At 35.2% G+C, this 20,165-nt stretch overlaps 1 protein-coding gene across 1 annotated transcript in view; it reads left to right on the top strand.

The window, feature by feature from the left end:
* LOC133171747 (uncharacterized) overlaps positions 1 to 19,797 on the top strand; it is a 36,761-nt gene extending 16,964 nt beyond the window's left edge. Inside the window, exons 20-55 of the mRNA XM_061306540.1 lie at positions 400 to 514; positions 1,498 to 1,628; positions 2,068 to 2,182; positions 2,645 to 2,826; positions 3,087 to 3,201; positions 3,490 to 3,653; positions 4,033 to 4,147; positions 4,329 to 4,516; positions 4,821 to 4,838; positions 5,125 to 5,236; positions 5,467 to 5,582; positions 6,879 to 6,935; positions 7,309 to 7,423; positions 7,733 to 7,965; positions 8,726 to 8,840; positions 8,945 to 9,120; positions 9,755 to 9,872; positions 9,993 to 10,216; positions 10,320 to 10,434; positions 10,960 to 11,225; positions 11,433 to 11,547; positions 11,642 to 11,871; positions 12,199 to 12,310; positions 12,703 to 12,950; positions 13,074 to 13,196; positions 13,343 to 13,471; positions 13,611 to 13,637; positions 13,935 to 14,116; positions 15,296 to 15,453; positions 15,580 to 15,749; positions 16,121 to 16,168; positions 16,283 to 16,318; positions 16,446 to 16,563; positions 16,743 to 16,840; positions 17,536 to 17,641; positions 19,643 to 19,797. Coding sequence (XP_061162524.1) covers positions 400 to 514; positions 1,498 to 1,628; positions 2,068 to 2,182; positions 2,645 to 2,826; positions 3,087 to 3,201; positions 3,490 to 3,653; positions 4,033 to 4,147; positions 4,329 to 4,516; positions 4,821 to 4,838; positions 5,125 to 5,236; positions 5,467 to 5,582; positions 6,879 to 6,935; positions 7,309 to 7,423; positions 7,733 to 7,965; positions 8,726 to 8,840; positions 8,945 to 9,120; positions 9,755 to 9,872; positions 9,993 to 10,216; positions 10,320 to 10,434; positions 10,960 to 11,225; positions 11,433 to 11,547; positions 11,642 to 11,871; positions 12,199 to 12,310; positions 12,703 to 12,950; positions 13,074 to 13,196; positions 13,343 to 13,471; positions 13,611 to 13,637; positions 13,935 to 14,116; positions 15,296 to 15,453; positions 15,580 to 15,749; positions 16,121 to 16,168; positions 16,283 to 16,318; positions 16,446 to 16,563; positions 16,743 to 16,840; positions 17,536 to 17,641; positions 19,643 to 19,790 — 4,838 coding nt within the window. The 3' untranslated portion in view covers positions 19,791 to 19,797. The remainder of the gene's footprint in view (positions 1 to 399; positions 515 to 1,497; positions 1,629 to 2,067; positions 2,183 to 2,644; positions 2,827 to 3,086; positions 3,202 to 3,489; positions 3,654 to 4,032; positions 4,148 to 4,328; positions 4,517 to 4,820; positions 4,839 to 5,124; positions 5,237 to 5,466; positions 5,583 to 6,878; positions 6,936 to 7,308; positions 7,424 to 7,732; positions 7,966 to 8,725; positions 8,841 to 8,944; positions 9,121 to 9,754; positions 9,873 to 9,992; positions 10,217 to 10,319; positions 10,435 to 10,959; positions 11,226 to 11,432; positions 11,548 to 11,641; positions 11,872 to 12,198; positions 12,311 to 12,702; positions 12,951 to 13,073; positions 13,197 to 13,342; positions 13,472 to 13,610; positions 13,638 to 13,934; positions 14,117 to 15,295; positions 15,454 to 15,579; positions 15,750 to 16,120; positions 16,169 to 16,282; positions 16,319 to 16,445; positions 16,564 to 16,742; positions 16,841 to 17,535; positions 17,642 to 19,642) is intronic.
* Positions 19,798 to 20,165: the final 368 nt, after the last annotated feature.

The raw sequence follows: 20,165 nt of genomic DNA, 5'->3' as shown, positions 1-20,165 counted from the left end.
TAATTATCAAGGGACATGGGCCACTATCCATGAATTTCATGGGTAACTCTTGCCCATTATTTTTCAACAACTAAGAAGACTGAAATTGAAAAAATTTTCATTAAAATTGTGTTCTTTTCCCCCAAATAGGAAGGCCACAAAATAGCTTTTCAATGAAAATGTGAAATTTCAACAGTTCACAGAGATGAGCCCCCTTCCCCAAATGAAATTACATAATTTTACACTAGTAGATAATTTATGAAATATATTTTTATAAATCTGTCTTGTCCGCAGACACGAGAGAACAGAGGAATCACTCTGTATATCCATCCATATATCTGTTCAGTGATGTATCGGGAAGGAGCCACAATATCACAAAGCCTATAAGCTTTCTGAGGTACTGATTGTTAAATTTTTCAGATGCCTGTTACTACAAGGGATCGCTTTACCAGCAAGGCCAGAGATGGAGAGATGGCTGCTCATATGACTGTGTGTGTCAGGATGCTACCACAGGAAGATACTCCTGTAATGACATGTGAGATAATCTTTTATATCTTGTGTTCGAAATTCAGGATCATTTTATTTACATTCAGTATTTTCTTATTAGCTCACCTGAGCCAGGGGCTCAAGTGAGGTCTTCTTAACAAAATTTATCAGCATGTTAATTCAAATTTTTTTTTAAAAATATCTCAAGAAAGCTTAAATAAGTCAAGAAATTGATGTCATTCCAATTTAGTGCAGATTCAACATGTTCAAGTCTAACCATTAACAGATATAGCAATTTTTTGGAGTTCCCAGCAAAATGATATTAAATGATTTCTTGTAAAATTTTACAGCGACATATAAAGAGAATTCTGATATAATGAATTTAGGGGTTATAGTGAATTGATTTTTGTGTCCCATAGAGGTTATAAAAACAACTATTATAACTCATGTTTCAAGGTCTCAAAGTATTTATGATTGAAATTGAATTCAACAGAATACTTATTTCTCCAAGGCAAGTTTTGTATTAAATACTTCCTTGAACATACTTGGTAGCCATAAGAAGGACATGTATATTGTGAATTTTCTTTAAACTTTAAGAAATTCATCATAAAGATACAATAACTCATGGATAAAGCAAAGCTAATTCACAGGTCCCCAGGACTTAATATTACCAAATTTTAATGAATATGGAATTAAATTTAGTTAAGGGCCAAAAAAGAGGTTTCATTAAACTTTGCTTGATCATTTGACAGAAGAGAGGAGGGAGGGGTATTGCATGATTAATTTGGTAATTGTGATGAAGTTTTCTTTAAATCACAATAATTGAAGAGCAGTTGTTGAAAAGAATATTTTTTGTGTTACATGTAGTAAAACTAAAAAGAAAGTGATAAAAATTTCTTGCTGTCATTAATATTACAAGTTAGTCTTAATTATAAATGAGAAATATTCACTAATATTAATTAATGTCACTTTAAATACGAGGATTCCTTATTTAAAGTAATGAATTTGTTTTATTTTGATGCTTTTTTCCAGTTGTAAGAGATATCCTAGCTTGCCTTCTTCTTGTCGCTTGGAAATTGATCCAGCCCAGCCTTGCTGTAGAAAACCCAACTGTGTGAATCCAACCCCAGCACCAAACATGTCCCCCACCCCTCCAACAACAGGTACACAGTATTATTGCTATGAAACCTAACCTTCCACCCCACCCCTTTACTAAAAGTTGGAATTTCTGCTATAACCCCTTCTCCACTGAAATGTAATCAGAATTTCTACTAAGAAACTGAATTCTGTTCCAACCCCAACCATCCTCAGACATGTAATCAGTATTTATGCTAACAAAATCAAACTTTCTTCCTCAAGGGACACAGGAGTAACTGGTTTCTGGGTGAACTGTTTTTTTTTTTTTCCATTTCAAAAGTGATATTTAGAAGGGTGGATTATAGAGCTAGATTTAGAAAGGCAATTTATTATTATGATCTACACCCATGCAGATGTGTGTATATTTTTTTTTGGAAAAATTGGTTAAAATATGATTACACTTACTCTAATAACAGTATATTGTTATCTTTAAATTTCCCAATTTTTAATTTGATTCCCTTACAGAGTTCTGTTTGTACAATGGAGTTATAGTCAAACAAGGACAGGTGCTTCGTGTGGGATGTGACAAGACCTGTAGGTGTGATGATGCCAAGAGTGGACAAATCAACTGCCAGGACAGGTAAGACATATCAAATGTCAGGACAGGTAAGACAAATCAGCTGCCAGGACAGGTAAGACAAATCAGCTGTCAGGACAGGTAAGACAGATCAGCTGTCAGGACAGTTGTCATGTAAAAATCAAGCTAAAACTTTGCCCTACAATCATCATTTTCATACATTGTATTGATTCCATAATATGTAGATACATTAGGTTCACAAGTTATTAGACTTTATTAAAAGGTGTACACTGTTTTGTTAACAGGTGCCCCACTTATTAAATGATATGAGAAGCATGTGTTCTAATCTGTTTATAGGTGCCCCACTTATCAGACTCTGTTGTTAACAGGTGCCCCACTTATTAGATGATATGACAAGGGTGTATTCTAATCTGTTTATAGGTGCCCCACTTATCAGACTCTATTGTTAACAGGTGCCCCACTTATTAGATGATATGACAAGGGTGTATTCTAATCTGTTTATAGGTGCCCCACTTATCAGACTCTATCAAAGGGATGTACTCTGGTGACAGATCCTAAAGACACTTGTTGTCAGGTCCCTCAATGTCTGAACCCCAACAGTACTAATCCCGACACCATTGTGACGGGGGTCCCAGGAACCATTATAGTGTCCCCTCAGACAGGAACCTCAGTCACAGGAAACAGGAGTAAGTCTTCTCAGCAAGATCAGTATTTTCACAGAAATACGAATGCACTACTCTAAAATGGAATATCTGAAATTTGAGTATCTTTTAATTAATGATACTATAAATTTGAGTATGTTTTGATTAATGATACTATAAATTTGAGTATGTTCTAATTTATGGTACTATAAATTTGAGTACATTGTATGCTATAAGTATGCTTTAATTAATGATACTGTAAACTTGATTATGTTTTAATTAATGGTACTGTAAATTTTTGGTAGATTCCTGTGTTTACAAAGGCACGTTTTACAGCCAAGGACAGAAATGGGATGATGGTTGTACCTATTCCTGTGAATGTGTAGATGCATACAATGGACAATACAGATGTACAGAGAAGTAAGTATACTGGGAGCACCTGTTCAGAAATCATCATACCTACATTACTTTAGTATATATTATTTTGGAACTGAGAGAACATTTTATTTTAAACATATTTACCTTTGATGAATATGAACCAGTGTGTTTAATTGTGTAACATATAGAATGAAATGCTTGAGTTTATTGTGAATGTTTTTTTTAAGCAAAATAAAAATGTCACAGATTTGACAGGATTGAATCAACATTAAAAGTAACTATTACTAAACCAAGAACTATTTTTGACCCAATTTACCATATCCCATTCAGATGTCCAAGATACGCCAATCTTCCAAACTACTGTACTTTGGTGGAGGATCCTGCTGACCGCTGCTGCGAGAAGCCATATTGTACTCCCCTGTCCACCCCCACCCCACCAGCCCCCCTCCCTGGCAGCACCACCCCCACTCCTATCCCTGGACCATCTCAACCAAGTAAGACAATTACAGATCTAATTACTTTAAACATACTACTTTTCCATGGGTCATAATTCTGCAAAATGACAATTTCTATTTAATCTGCAGGTAGAAAATTACACAGATTTCTTAGATTTCCACTATATGCCTTACATGTACTTTACGTACACTGGGACAAATTTCCGTGGAAAAATTGTGACTGCCTATATAACATTGATTAATATCATGTTAAAAAAAAGTATTTTTGCATTAAAATGGACATATTCTGAAATTGACCCTAGTAAGGATCTATCTGTATGATGCCTCAATTGACACTGCTTTTATTGTAAGCATTAAATAAATTTTTACTTTAAGATGAAATACACATGTAGTGTGAGTATGTTTCACCTGTTTACAGAATACTGTTCCTACAAGGGAAGCCTCTATCAGCAAGGACAGCTGTGGTATGACGGATGTGACTTGTCGTGTCGCTGTGAGAATTCCACGTCCAATCTGTTCCGTTGCCAAGAGAGGTGTGTGGAACTCAGTAAAATATTAATATAGTTGGCTTTAGTTATTTATTTGTCTTCAGAGAATTTTTATTTGAATTTTGTTTTCATTAACAAGTGAATTATTCTGTACCCTATATTTTCAGTGTCTGGCAATAAAGCTCATGACGTAAAATTAATTTTCTTGAATTCATTTGTTTTACAGATGTGCTGTATATACTAGTGTTCCAGCGTCCTGCTCTCTGGTTCCCGACCCCTCAGATCCATCTTGTTGTAAGATTCCTTCATGTTCACCGGCAAGTGTGACACCACTGATAGGAATCAACACACCCCCCACCACAGTGGCCCCCGGAGTTATCACTGGAATCGGCAAAATCCCCACCCCCTCACCAGGTAGGTGTCATTATTTGTCAGAATACTGCCTGTGATACTTATTCAGTTGTACTCTGTTTAGTCTTGTCATAGTCTCTTGAAGGCATACAAATTGATTTTAAGCTGCATACCTTAAACATTTTTGTGTGATGTTAATTTCATAAATTTTTGGGATAAACATTACATTTGATGGTTATTTCTGTGACATAACATACATGTATATTATAATAAGTCTCATACATTTGCATGGTTGTAGGCATTGCTTCTAATTTTATATTAAATGCCACTTTGCACACATATAACAATCCATACCTGTTCTTTATAGGTCTGCCACCACAGCCAGGTAAATTTACCTTGTAGATCAGTCTGTAGGTGAATCTCAAAGAATGCAAATACACAGTTCATGTATATACATGTATAGAGACAGAAGATAAAAAAACCCCATTTTTTTAATGTATGAAAATAATGTTATTTGAATACATTGTGAAAGGTGAGTGGGGTTGTTCATTAACCTTTATATAGGAAAGTGATACTGATAAAGAAAAAAATGGGGAATATTATCATGAATTTCATTATAACCTGATGTGTAAGCAGTGTGAGACCTGTAAGTCTGGTATGTTTGTTACTAGGCTGTGTTTACAAGGGAAAACAGTATACCACAGGACAGAAGTGGGACGACGGCTGTTCTTACTCGTGTGAATGTGTCAATGGCATGATAGGCCAGTACAAGTGTACCGAAAAGTAAGTCTCTACATACTTTGTTTACATGTATTACCCCTCCAGTTCATTTAGAATTGTAAGCTTTATTGAACAGCTGTACTTAAAGAACATTTTTAAAAATACTATTATTAATTTTGCATAATTCTGACAACATGATATAAGCCATAACAAATATCTTTTGCCCCAAGTATTTTAACCAAATACATTAATATTTATGGACTGTAACACTTTGATAACTGTATTTACTTCAGGTGTACAAAGTATGTTGGACTCCCAGCTCAATGTCAGCTGATTGTTGATCCATTTAACAAATGCTGCAGGATCCCATACTGTGACTACTCACAGAATCCTACGCCCAGACCTATCAGTAAGTTACCGAAAAGACTATGTAGGATTAAGTGTAATGTAACAACCCTACTTCCAGACCTCTAAATAAGTTACGGAATGGACAATGTAGAAGTAAGTGCAATCTAACATCTGTACTCCCAGACCTATCTGTAAGATTTAAAATAGACAATGTAGGAATCAGTGTAATCTAACAACCCTTTTCACAGACCTATCAGCTAGTGATTAAGTAGATAAGTTTAATCTAACAGCCCTACTCCCAAGACCTATCAGAAGTTAAGGAATAGACAATATAGGAATAAGTGTAATCTTACAAACCTACTCCCAGACCTTTCAGTAAGTTATGAAAAAATTTAAGAAAGAGTGTAATTTTGTAAATATTTGGCATTGTTAGATGTAATGTTCTAGAAAAACAGAGAGTCTAGATTAGACTTCCACAGCATAGGTAAGTAAATGTTAACTATTTAGGACATATACATTATATGATTATAATTTAATTTTGTTTGTATTCTAGCCTCTGATTGGTTAATATCTAAAAAGGAACACAAATTATTTCTGTATAACCTGGTTTGGTATGGGGACACCCCCCCCCCTGACAACCAGCTGAATCATCTGTATCCATACAATCCTCTCATTTCCAGTCCTCGGGATTCATGGAAAATTCCAGATTTAAAAAATGTACTTTTAATTTCAAAGAATAATTCGATCTTACCACATGTAAACAACCAACATGGCTGCTAGGCCTATGTATCAGTTTTTACCTCCCCTAGATTCCCATCACTTCTATTACTTCCGTTACTACGGTTGTATTATTGAGCGGCAAATTTGAACTTATAAAAAGTAACGAAATTTTACATCCATAGTTATTTAATGATTTTAAAATTAAATTATAAGAAATGACTCTAATTCTTGGCCAAATTATTCGATTATAACCTGGTTTGGGTCAGTTTACGCTGTTTTATAATCCGCTTTGCGGATTATAAAGCGTAAACTGACCCAAACCAGGTTATACTCGAATAATTTGACCAAGAATTAGAGTCATTCCTAAAATATCTTTATGAGTTCATGTAAGTCCAATTTTTACCTGTTACCAAATCATCAAAGTAGAAGCCAAAAATTAATTGAAATTGCAAACATCCTGTGATTGACTGGCGTGGGATCATATCTTGAATGAATTAAAGGTAGATTAGTGAAAATGGGAACCAAAAGAGTTAGAATTACATAGCATCTTTCATTTGTTACAAGATATTGGATGCAGGTAATGTTCAAGTCTTCTTTAAAATTGTAAGATATTTAAAATGTAAATTTTATTCTGCAGTTCCTCCAACACCCAAACCTGGCCAGCCAGCTCCAATCACCGTAGCTCCAGAAACAGGTAACAGATCAAAATCAAAAGGCTACTTCTCTGTATATATATATAGAACAACTTATTGGAATTTACCTTTAGTATGTCAAAGAATTTGTACAGTATTTCTTGAGTACTGTAAACCAACTTTTATTTGCAAGCGAAAAATAACCACAGTTCAGCAACCTTATTTTACTCATGAATATTTCTCACCACAAAATCAATTTTTCTAATGGACATTTATGTACATTGTTTCATAAGACACGAAAAGTAATAGCAGATAGATTTCAATGTTTCGAATCGCCAGTAACAGTTGTAGCGAATAAAAATTGGTTTACAGTACAAGTATAAATCTGTTATACATTGCTATGTTGTGCTAGTGTTGTATTCTATTGGTTGACAGGTTTCTGTAGCTATAAGGGAGTGTACTACACACAAGGCCAATCCTGGTCTGATGGATGTGATAGAACATGTCGCTGTGAGGAGCCATCAAAAGGACTGATCACCTGTACCAACAAGTAAGTCCAGAACCTAGATAGCTATTGTAGAAAGGATTCCTGCTAATAAGCCTAAAATTGAGATTTGAGATGGTGAACATCTGAAAATTTCTTGCACCAACATTATATGATATGGCTAGAATTGAGATACTTCTCATAGGAGAAGCATACATACTGACAAATAAGGCTAGAATTGAAGGTATACAGATGTCATAGAATGACGAGTACCAGTAAGCAGTTAGTAGAATTGAAATAGCAGTCATAGTCTAATCACCTGCACCATTAACAATGTAAAATGTGTGGTATTTATTGATCATGTATATCTTCTAGGTGTAAGACATTCAACAACTTGCCTAGCAGCTGTCGCCTAGTTACCGATCCTAAGGATGCCTGTTGTCTGGTTCCTGACTGTAACAGGTACCCCACCCCTGCACCACCCCTCCCACCACGTCCAGGCATTACTACCACACAGGTTCCGATTGTGGTACCCACAAGTGTGGCTGGCTCCTTTACAGGAACTAACCAGTACCCTAATGTAGGATTTGGTGGAACAGGCAAACGAAGTAAGACCCTTATCAATTCAGTGTCCTGGACACTCTTGAAGTTTATTTATTATTTTGTGCAAAAATACAAAATTGATTTAAAAGTACATGTAAAAAAAAACAATTCATCTGAAAGATAGAAAAAATGCATGCAATTACATGTAAAAATAAACTGAAGTTTCACTATTTCGAAGTGAATTCATTAAAAATTATCAGAAAATTTTTTTTAATGTACAATCGTATACATTTTACACTTTGCAAGTACCTTCATCCTACTTCAGACAAATTTGTAGAATATTATTTGGCTAAAAACAGTTCATGTGATGCCTTGAAATTTTATAACACACTCCGAACAGGGGGTGTATTAAACATCAGGTGCAAGATTCTGTTGTACATGAACTTATTGTAAACAAATTAAAAGGCAGCGGAAAACAGTTTGTTGAATTTTTTGCTTGTATCTTCAACTGTGATAATGTAATATTGAGGATATATGATGTTCAATGAGATTTGAATTATATTTTATTTAATATGTTACTGAACTCTAAAACAGTAAATAAAAATTTGGTAAAGGTGGGTCTTCAGCAGGATAATAGCTAATGGGACCTATATAGGGGGTCATCCAGGGTGGGAAATGGAAATTCAAATTAGGGCAAGGCCAGGTGAAGTGGAAAGTCGTACTGGGCTTCATGACCTAATACAGGTTTCTATTACACACCCTGGATGACTCCGTAATAGATCCCAAACTAACTGTGTAACTAATAGCATTTTTCAATTGTTTTAGATGTCTGTGTGTACAAGGGTGCACTGTATAACCAGGGAAGCACTTGGACTGATGGATGTGATTACAACTGTGAATGTATTGATGCTCCAAAGGGACTTTACAAGTGTACTGATAGGTAAACATTGTCATATATCGTATTATTTGAAACAAACACGTCCTAGCTTTATAATACCTCACTTCTCCCATGAATTTGAGTACAAAGCATGGTAAATATTTCAGATGCCAGAAGTACTACAATCTTCCTCCTCAGTGCTACAGGACGTATGACCCGAATGACCGTTGTTGTACCATTGCTAAATGTGACTTTAACTACAATGCCACCACCCCAGTACCACCAACAGCACCCACCACCACAGCTACCACTGTCATGTCAATCTCAACCATCAAACCCATGGGTAATTTAGGAAAATTTATAATCACAGAAAGGAGATAATATTTACCTGAACTTTCCTTGTTTTAATCTTTTATTTCTATGAAATTACTTGGCTACAGTAAAACTTGTTTAGTACAAACAAGGATACAGGGAATTTATGGATATAGCAAAGTTTTTTGCAATCCCTGGAGAAATCCTTTACAATTCCCTGTAAAATTTTATGGATATACGAACTTGGATATAGCAAATTTATGGATATAGCGAACTGATTTTGTGTTCCGTAGAAGTTAAAAATAATGAAATTTTCATACATTTTTATGGCAAATTTTCAATTTTTAAAATATTGAACTGCCATTAATGTTGTAAGTATTTATATTTGAAACTCAATTATTCGAAAACTTTTGAACCCAAAGGTAAATATTGTATTTTATACTCCCTGAAATACATTTGGTAGTTACTTAAATGAAAATATCTATATTGCGAATTTGCTATGTATACTTTATGGAATTCGTTATACAGATTTAACAAAATACAGATATAGCAAAGTAAAGAATCAATTTATTTCATGTACTTTTTCAGATGTATTTTTAATAGAGTTGAGAAATGTTATTTTTTACTGAAATGATATAAACTATAAATGGTAATTTGTATTTCAGACAAATGTCTGTATGTGGACAACAGTTTGTATGCTAAGGGAGCTACTTGGAATGTGGGTTGTGATTATGTCTGCACCTGTGAAGATCCAGCCTCCAATAAATACAAGTGCAATGCCAGGTCTGTAATCATGAAAATTTAAACCTCATCTGCCTGTGGTCTGATAAATACAGCCTGTGTCTTATAAAAAATAATACGGCTTGTACCACATTTGGTTCAACATTCTTTCTATTGAAACAGATGCCAGGCTTACTCTGGTCTCCCCTCCGTCTGTACTCTCCAACCTGACCCTAACGACAAGTGCTGTGAGAAGCCAGACTGTGGGTCATACACACCGTTCATTGATGGTCCTGTTACACCCTCTCCTAATGGGCTGAACATCTTCCCAGTGGGAACGCACAGTAGTTTCACCGGCACTGGCTGGCAGCCTGGGACATTCAATCCCCCAACATTTGGAGGCCGACGTAAGTTTGTTCCCTTCACTAATGTTGAAGAATTGAAGTATTAATAACGAGGTGTTAATGGTTCTTTATGTTATTCAGACCTTTAATGTCTCTATGATTATAGATGTGTGTATTTATAATGGAAAGATCTACAACCAGGGTCAGTCTTGGGATGATGGTTGTAAATATGTCTGTACATGTGAGAATGCCAATACTGGACTGTATCGCTGCACATCCAAGTAAGCTTTTTGTGTCAACTGAATAGCAATGCAGACAGGAAAAATATTTACTTGTATATTATCTGTTCAACTCTGAGAAATTACATGAGGCAAAAAAGCCTTGAACTCTTTTGTTTCAGATTATATTTTGGCAAAACTTTAGGAAACAATTCATGTAGATCTCAGTACAGTACAAATATCATATGGTATTTCTATAGTCATTCCTATTTTAAAATTGCATTTTTTTTTTAAACTGAAGGAAATATGCCATAATTAATTTTGATGCAGTCAACAATCTGTAAAATGTAGAAATCACCTTTAATTATAGCATATTTGATTTTTGTTTAAGACATCAAGGGGGGGGGGGGGGTTAACTTTTTGCAGGATTTTGTTTCATGTCTGATGCATCATAAACTTTGATTTATTTTAGGCTAATTTTTCCCACTTGATCAGACGCATTAATTTTCCAAAATGCCTTGATACTGAATTTTATTTTAGTATTTTTTTTTTATAAGAAGAGAATTATCATTAGAATTTTTATTCCAGATGTCCACACTTCCCTGCGACTCTCCCCAGCTACTGTAAACTTGTCAATGTCCCTGGACAGTGCTGTCAGTCTCTGACTTGTGATGTTCCAGGATATGGAACATACAATCCTATCCCTCAGCTGAACCCCACTCCAGCCCCAGGAAAGCCCCCCGCCTCAATGCCTCCACCAAATCCTACCATCCAAATCACTACTCCCTCCTCTGTCACTGTGTTCCCGGGATCAGGATATCCCATCAGCTCTTCACAAGTCCCACAAGTCACCTGTAAGTTAGCTTCATCGTAAACTCTGAGCCATGATGAGAAATTTGAATTTTAGATGAAATGAAGTTAGATCATGCTTGCAAATCCTATGAACTTCACAAATTGTGAACAGGACAAAAACACTGACCATTGGAGAGGTGGGAGTAGGTGCTGATGTTGTGGATGTTTGGTATTGTAATGTATTGAATATCTTGTTTTATATATTGCAGCTCAGTGTATATTCCAGAATAAGGTTTACAACCAAGGCGAGAAATGGAACCAGGATTGTAAATTCTCCTGTGAATGTAAAGATGGACGCACAGGATACTTTGAATGCAAATCCAAGTATGTTTCTACAGTCTTATACAATCATCTTTTAGACAAGTTTTGTGTAGAAAGCCTGATAGTCCAGTAAAATTTTTTTCTGGTGATCTTTCAGATGTCCAACTTACACTGATATCCAGAAAGCCAACTGCTTCAGTATTCAGCCTACTGGTGTGAATGGTGATTGCTGTGAAACCATTAAGTGTCCTAGCAGTAATGGCCAGATCATCAGTGTTGATCCAAACAAACCCAGTCAGTTCCCTGTGATAGGGACCTACCAGCCAGGCTATTCAGGATTCCGACCAAACTATCAACCTCCATCTGGTGGACAGACAGGAACCTCTAGTTAGTCAGATTTCATACAAAAACAAAATCAACAATTTTTAGGGGGTGGGGGGATCTGTAATTTTTTGGATTTACCAAATTTTTCCTATAACTTCAGTCTAGTATGTTAAAGAATTCCCTAGAAATACAGAATATGCTTACATATTCTTATGTTTATAATGCTTCTGATCATAGATGCATATCTTCTGCAGTTAAGCTGTATGTGTATGCTCCTCAATTTGGCACAAATAACACAAGAACCACATAGGTTATTACACACAAATCTTTACCAAGTCAGAAATGACCATTTAGACATTGCCAGTGATGATTTTGTTTCCTCTGTTTCAGCTGGCTGTGTATACAAAGGTGTTGCTTATCAGGTGAACCAGAAATGGGATGACGGATGTGATTTCAGCTGTACGTGTAAAGACAGTGCAGGTCTCTACACCTGTACCTCCAAGTAAGGCTTAATAAAGTAATAAAGGAAGGGACAGGGTGTCTGTGCTGCCTTCACTTTAATGACAATTGCACCTCAACTCATAAACTAATAGGTTTAATATCTGAATTCAGTGCAAGTTTTTATACTGTAAAGTCACATATTTTAGTGGGTTCAAATTTTTTGTGGTTTGAGGAAAAAAAATGGGTTTGTAAAGATTTGATTTCTTGGAAGAAGAACTATTGAGTAGTAATATTTGAAAAATTACTTTTCCTTGTGGACATGAATTTGTGTGTCTCTTCATACCTCTAAAACAATGAAAATTTAACCCCCACGAAAATGAGTGATTTCACAGTATGAATGAGCTGAAGTTTTGTGTAGAAACAGAGATTTGTAAGTACAGTTTGTTTTAACAGGTGCCCTACATATACAGCGCTGCCTCTATATTGTCACCTGGAGTCTGTCACTGGACAGTGCTGTAAACAGGTCAGGTGTAATGCATCCAACTCAGTGACCACAACACCACCGCCACATGGAAGTCACAACACGGTGGCAGGCTGTCAGGATCTCATTTCAGATTGTGCTTCATATGGTCACTCAGCCTGTACAGGCACATTCAAAGACTGGGCACAGAGGAACTGTCCAGCTTTCTGTAACATGTGTCGTAAGTATCTCTCTTCCAGCCTGTCTGTCTCCTCTTCTCATTCTTGCAACCTGATATAAGACAATAGAGATGACATTAATTTACACTTGGTAAATGGTAAATTGGTAAATATTAACATTACAGATCACTCAACTGTGACCACTCCACCACCACAATGTAATGACAAGAGTTTGTGTAATAGCCTGGCCTTCCAACCTTGGGCTCAACAAAATTGTCCCAACTTTAACCAGCTCTGCCAAGGGTCAAGTAAGAAACATGTAGTAGTTCATTGTGGATCTGATGATCTTAGAGTGACAGTTTGCATTGAACTAATTTTTAGATAAGGGTATTGTTGAAATAATAATTATGAACATGTTTATTTTAACACCACGTTGAATTGATTTATTCTGCAGCAACAACTTCTAAACCTTGTGTGGATACAGATTCAGCTACCCTGTGTCAAACTGCTGTCGCTAACAATTTCTGTTCACAGTTCGCATCTGTCAGACAACGATGTGCTAAGTCATGCGGAGTTTGTACTGGTTAGAAAATATGTTTTCTATTTACCCATTTGACAATGAATGCAGAACTTGGGTTCAATTTTGTATTTTGATTCATTTTTAAAATTCAGTTTCACAATTGATTCAAGAACATTTTTTATGTTGAATGCTTTATTTTCAGTGGCCACAACACCTGCAACAATTACAGGTATTGGAGTTTTCTTTGTCTTTATGTCCATGTATATGTGGAGCTTTATATTATCAAATAATGATAAATGTATCAGAGTTTTCTATGTATATGTATTAAGTAAATCCCAGAGAAAAATGAGTTTATTTTGTATCGTAGATGTTTGTTAAGAGCACTTTTTTCAAATATTTGTTGCCTATGGTGTGTGCTAATTATTATTATTTTATGAAAGTAAAACAACAGGCTGTTGTGTGTATCTTTCTTAACAAGGTTTGTGTATGTAGATGTAATATTGAAATAAGAATGTTCTTCATTTAGCCCCACCCAGTGGCTGGCAGCTGTTATTTAAGGGTGTGGCAGGAATACCCGGTGACCTATTCCAGTTGTGGGCTGGTGGACAGACCATCAATCCTCTGGACCCTACTGCTGCTAACCTGTTCCCAAATAAACCCTACAAACCAGACGCATCCAACAAGTGGAACTCTCTCTGCTTGGACAAGGTTTGTGTTATGATCTACAGTACAAGGTTACAGTGGGCACACTTATAATAAATTCCCACTTACAGCAGATTTTTATTCCCCCATAGTTTTAAAATGTATTAAAAACTTATCAGCCATAACAATTATGTTAATATGCAAATCAAAATTTCTGTATCATGATACATTTTAATTTACCAAATACAAAATGTACATTTCGTCAGAACATACATACATATATCTGTATCACGAGCACTCTATACGCAAAGGACTTGCTGATGAGGTATAGCAATAGAAATGAATCTGGATTGCACATCTTGTGTCATTCTGCTATATTTTTCAAGTTGTCCCATTTGAAAACCTTGTACACACTGAATGTTATGCAATAAATATAAAATGACCACAGTTGAGCTCATCAAATACATATGTACTTCAGGTTCATGATTTAAAAAATATGGTTTGGTTTCTATTCTTAATTAGTTTTCAGATGGCACCAACTGTAAATTTACCCAAATGAAAAACAATAATCTGGCCAATACTGATACTTATTGTCAAAGGAGACCTTGGAAAACATGAAGATGGAGAAAAATTGGCAGAAAACCAAAGCATTATAATAGAAAAAAAAAATGGAAATCAAAAATTTTCAAATTTTTGTTTCAGGAAAGTGTTCAAACATTCATTTCATGAATTTTGGTTTTAAGAAAAAGTATCCCTTCCTCTTTGAAAATTATAAAGGAATGTTTTGTCCCTTATGTCAAGAAAGAAAGAAACGAAACAAAATGACATTGTGTGTGTAAATTACTGTATGTGTTATTACCTTATTACAGAATGCCATGTAAAATCAGCTAGACTATAGTAAAATCTTTATTCCAATCAAATATTCAATAATGTACATGACTCATCACATTTAAAACGTGGATTCTTAAATAAAAAAAAATTACAGTAAAATTAAAGGTACATGTACTATACATGCAAATGGGGACTTTGCAGAGAAAATCCAGGTGGGACAACTCACCCACTTCTGTTGAAGTACTTGGGGAGTTGGGAGTTGAGAAGCAATGTTTACAAACATTGTATATTTTGGGGTTTAAATTCCAGGGAAAAAGTAGACTGAGCACTCAACTTTTGTTACTTTTAATAGACATGTATTTTCAGAAATATGTAATGCATCTTTTTTGATAATACTCATTATTGTATTTTCAGATCAAGGTGTCCATATACAAGCATGGAGTGGAGAAGGCGTTTATTGTTTTTGATGCTAGAAATTCAGACAAGTTGAACTGGTTTACATCTGACAGGATCATCGACTCCTCATGGGGAGACATTAAAGCCATACCCAAACAATTCATTGGAATGCAACAGTAGGGATTCAGTGTTTTACCTCCAACAAAAATTCCAAATATTTCTGTGTGTATAGTAAAATGTTAAACATAAAAAAACATTCTGACTAAGAGATGAGTTAGAATGAATTTACATTATGTTGACAGAGACCCGTCAACAGGTCTGCAGTTTTCTGTGACGCAGTCCTCTCAGCAGTGTTCAACAACAGGCTGGATTATGGTGACTTCTCCTACTTCAAACTGCTTCTATGAGAAAGGTCTGCAGAAACCTGCATTCTTCTACTCCATGACCAACTCTGCCGTGAACTGGGGATCAGGTAAGTGTTTTACTAACCAGCATTCAATCTCTCTCTATCTTAATGTATTATTATCAAACAGGATTATAGCAGATACCCGAGACTGCAGTAAAACATAGTTCTAGCAAAGAATGGGCTAAAATAGCTTCACTTCATCTGTAATTCATTGTTATACATGTACCAACTGAAAAAATATTTTTTCCATTGAAGACACGTTATTGGTATAAACTTTCTGTAAACTCAAATTCTTTCTTATTTTCGTTTTCATTTGTAGTTGCCAAGATGACAGTACCTAAACAAAGTGATGCAAATCAAATGAAGTAGGGGGGGGGGAATCCTACTTACAGTGAAGAGTACTACATGTATATTTATAAACATTGCTTTTTTTGTAGCACAAAAGGGTTTGGGAGATGTGTTTGCTATACAGGGACACAGCACATGTGAGTAAAACAAAGACCATTATATAGTTATCATATTTTTAATTTTTTTTTTTCATTTAATTTTTAACTAGTGGATTTTGTTTCTCAAACTGAAATGACTTTAAATTTATACAGGTAGCAATGGCACAACTACCACACCATTACCACAGCGTACGTATTTAAACACATTTTATAAAGCATGTAATGATGACTGGTTGTTACCAGTGTAACATTCTGATAACTCTGTAATGAAGGCTACAACAGAGTTCCTTTTTATTACAATCTCATCCTATTACAGCTTCAGGGTGTCTCTACAAGGGCACATTACACCAGAAGGGAGACAGCTGGGTGGATGGCTGTGACCTTAACTGTACCTGTCCAAGCGATCAGTCAGGAATGCCACAATGTGTACCAAGGTACAAACAGCTAATAACGGATAAACAGCAGGCTAATAACGGATAAACAGCAGGCTAATAACGGATAAACAGCAGGCATCAATATTTTATTAAGAAATTAACACTAGAGTTACCTCTCTTAGCTTAGAGTCAATTTTAACAAAAACACAGCTTGGGTAATGAATGATGGGTAATTTCAGATGTCCAGTATATCAAGGCCTCCCTGCCCAGTGTCATGTTGTGAAGAAGCCTGGGGATTGTTGTGGACAAGTTTTCTGCAATTTTACTGGCTTTATAAGTAAGTAGTTATAGGAATGTGTAAGCTCAGCTTAAAGCTGAACACGATTCATAAAATAAGTGTTATCTTTGTTGGCCGTTTTAGTCTTCTCAACACTTTCTTTCTCCAGCCCCTATATAAGCTTCAGCTTTGTTCAGAGTTCAATGTGTTTTGCTTCACAGACTCCACCTGAAAGGATGTTACCTTCATTGTCATTGTGACATACTTGGGAGTGACTAAAATGACTTCTGTATGCCTCTGCCATGTCAGGAAAAAAAAGTTATCAAATGTATTCAATATCAATTGCATGGGTCAATGTTACAAAGTGAAATAAACACAAATGCACGTTCAGTGAAATAAACCGTAAACAAAAAGGATAATGTATAAAGATATACCTTTGATACTCACAGCAATCAGGTGTAACAAATGCAAAGGGTTTATATACCCAAATGCTGATATAGGATATAGGAAAACTAATATGGCTTATGCTTATTTACAAGTCTTGTTCAGCTTTAATGGCTGAAATGAAAGTACATGTAATTACACACTATATGTTAAAAATGAACATGTTTATTTCTATACAGAGCATTTACTTTTTGTTGTCAGTTCTCTATGTAGACAACAGAATTGCTAGTCATTACTGTACAGTAAAACAGTCATTTTTGCACTGCCATTATGTTTTGAACAATGAGAAAATTATATTTTGTTGTTTCCAGCTTGCAACTATAAAGGAAAAGATTACAGTGTGGGAGATAAATGGGATGATGGCTGTGACTTGACTTGTGAATGCTCAGCTAATGGTGCCTATAGCTGCAAACAGAAGTAAGTGCCAGTTATATCAGACTAGAATCCCAGAAAACTCAATTGCTTCATTCACTTTTGAATGGAAAAGAGGTAGCTTTTGTTCCTGTTCAGCTTTCGCTTTCTGTGCTTTAAAAACATTTTGCACATGCACATGTATTACATTTTAAGTTTTTATTCAGGGTTTCAAGCTGAATAATACATAATTATGTATGGTGCTTTGTCATGCCTTTTATTGTAAAATCAGGGTAGCCTGGTAATGCTTGCTTGCTTTTGCTTTTCAATTAAATTTTGGGTGCTTTTAGGTGTGTGACTTGGAACTTGCCTAGTATTTGTACACTGCGTGATCCTGCTCCTGGGAAGTGCTGTAAAACTCCAGACTGTCCGAGCTATGTAGTGATTCAATACCCCCCAGGATATGGCCCAGAAACTTAGTCTTGTGTTGTTAAATATTATGACTGTTTTTGATGGGTTTTTTTGTTGTTTGATTGAAAAAAAACACTGAGCAAAACGTTTTTTATTATGCTCATTTTTTATTAGTTAAAAATGGTGAATTGTACATTCCAAGATTTTTCCTGGTTCACTATTTTGAAAGTGTTATTAAAATCATGAAATAAAATTAAAATACATCAGTTAAAAGATTGTTGTATTTTGCCAATCGAAATTTTAGTGAGTGTTTCCAGATAAAGATTCTTGAATTCAGAAATTTAGAACATAATACCTATACTTCATGTGCTGATTTGTAAATTGTGAGTCTGAGATTCCTAGTAATTTTAAAAAAGGAAGCTCTAACCACTGCACTACAAAGAGTCCTAATGTCATGATAGTTTTATGTAATTAGGGCCCAGCAAGAATTTGCGGGGACCCTATAGTAATCACTGTCTGTCCGTCTATCCATCTGTCATTCTTCCGTCCACAAATTTTCTGTTTTTTTTCTAATAACTTTTTTCATAGTTGACCAATTAAGTTCAAATTTGGTATGTTGGTTGAATAGGCAGTAAGACATATTTTGAAGCTAATTTTGGTTCTCTATTTCATCCAGTTTGGAGCTGGGGTGGTGGGGTAGATTCCTTAACTTTGCATTAGAATGAATGCCAGGGCAAAGAGAGATAACTGCTGAGAATGTTCTTACTGTGAACTGTGAAAGCTACAACTAGTCCCGTGGGATTAATTAACTTTTCTCTTGAACAAAATCCAAAAGCATTATCTGTTTCTGTCAAAATGAGATTAATTAACACTTCTGTCTGCAAATGAAGTTTGTTTTGAAGTTAAGGTCAATTCTGATGTTTACATTCTCTGAAATGTGGAATAAAAAAATGTTTATACTATATTTTGGTAAAATACACAATGAGTTATGATTTTATTGAATTCTGAAAACAAGATATACATGATGATATCTTTTTTATTTTTTTTTTTTTAATTTATTTTTTTTTCTGCGTTATGTAAATTCAAGTACACTATTAATTTTAACAGGGATAATAACCTTATTCTATCATTACTGAAAAAGTTCTTTTGTAAACTTGGAAGAAAAATTGGTATGGTTACACTTGCACCATTAAAGTATACAAACAATATGTTACATGTTCATATACCCCTCCTACACACAAACGGCGTGCACTCGAGAACATTTTGTGACACTTTTTTGTGATGATCAAATGACACAAAAGAAGATCAAATGTTAATAAGTATCATATACAAACATTCATTTGTTCTGAAAAATTATGATGGGAATGGAACCCATACCTCTCTCTATATATACTTCCTTAAAAGTCCGTATTTACTTGAAAATTTGTTTTCACTTTATACCAAGGTAGTTGTTATTCATGAAACCAGTGAAAGAAGTAAATGATTATTTAACACATTTTATATATCCTTTTATGAATTGATAAGAATTTTTTGAAGAAATCTCTCTCTCTCTCTCTCTCTCTCTGCAATGAAATGCAAGTTACATGGATGCTTACAATGTCTTTAAGATATGGTAGAAATAAAATACATTTGTTGTCCACCGCAACAATTTTGTAGGTGTGTGAACCACTGGAACATTCCTAAATCTATTTGTTCCCTGGAAGAGCCGCAACCCGGATGTTGTTGCCAGGTGCCGAAGTGTCCGCCGTATGTGGTCATACAGTATCCTCAAGGATACGGTCCAGAAGTCTGTAAAACTACGTGATGGAATAGTCAATTGTATATTTAATTTTTTTTCTAATAAAAGAAACAACCTGTAGTAGTTCTTGATGTCTTTTTAGCTCGCTTGAAACAAAGCTTTTTCTGGTCTAGCTGTTCGTTGTCCATCTGTCTGTTAACTTTTCACATTTTCGTAGCAGCTAGTACGGGCCCGTTTCTCAAAAAGGCTTACGACCAAGGTACACCAAGGTAAGCTTAGTCCTAACTTAATTAGCGACTAAACCTGAAAGTCGGATCAAACTGTGATTCACAGAAAGGCGGAGATTTAGACGGAGACTAAATCTTGACTTTAAAAATCTACGCCTACTCATAGGTAGGCTTAAGTTCTTAGTTCGTACAAAACTTTAAAAACTGACGAGTG

Source organism: Saccostrea echinata, unplaced genomic scaffold, assembly GCF_033153115.1.
Source record: "Saccostrea echinata isolate AGI-Se365-2 ecotype Australia unplaced genomic scaffold, CSIRO_AGI_Sech_v1 ptg000054l, whole genome shotgun sequence".
NCBI classification, from domain to species: Eukaryota; Metazoa; Mollusca; class Bivalvia; order Ostreida; family Ostreidae; genus Saccostrea; species Saccostrea echinata.
The sequence above is the reverse complement of the archived record's forward strand: the minus strand, read 5'-3'. Positions and strand labels throughout refer to the sequence as shown.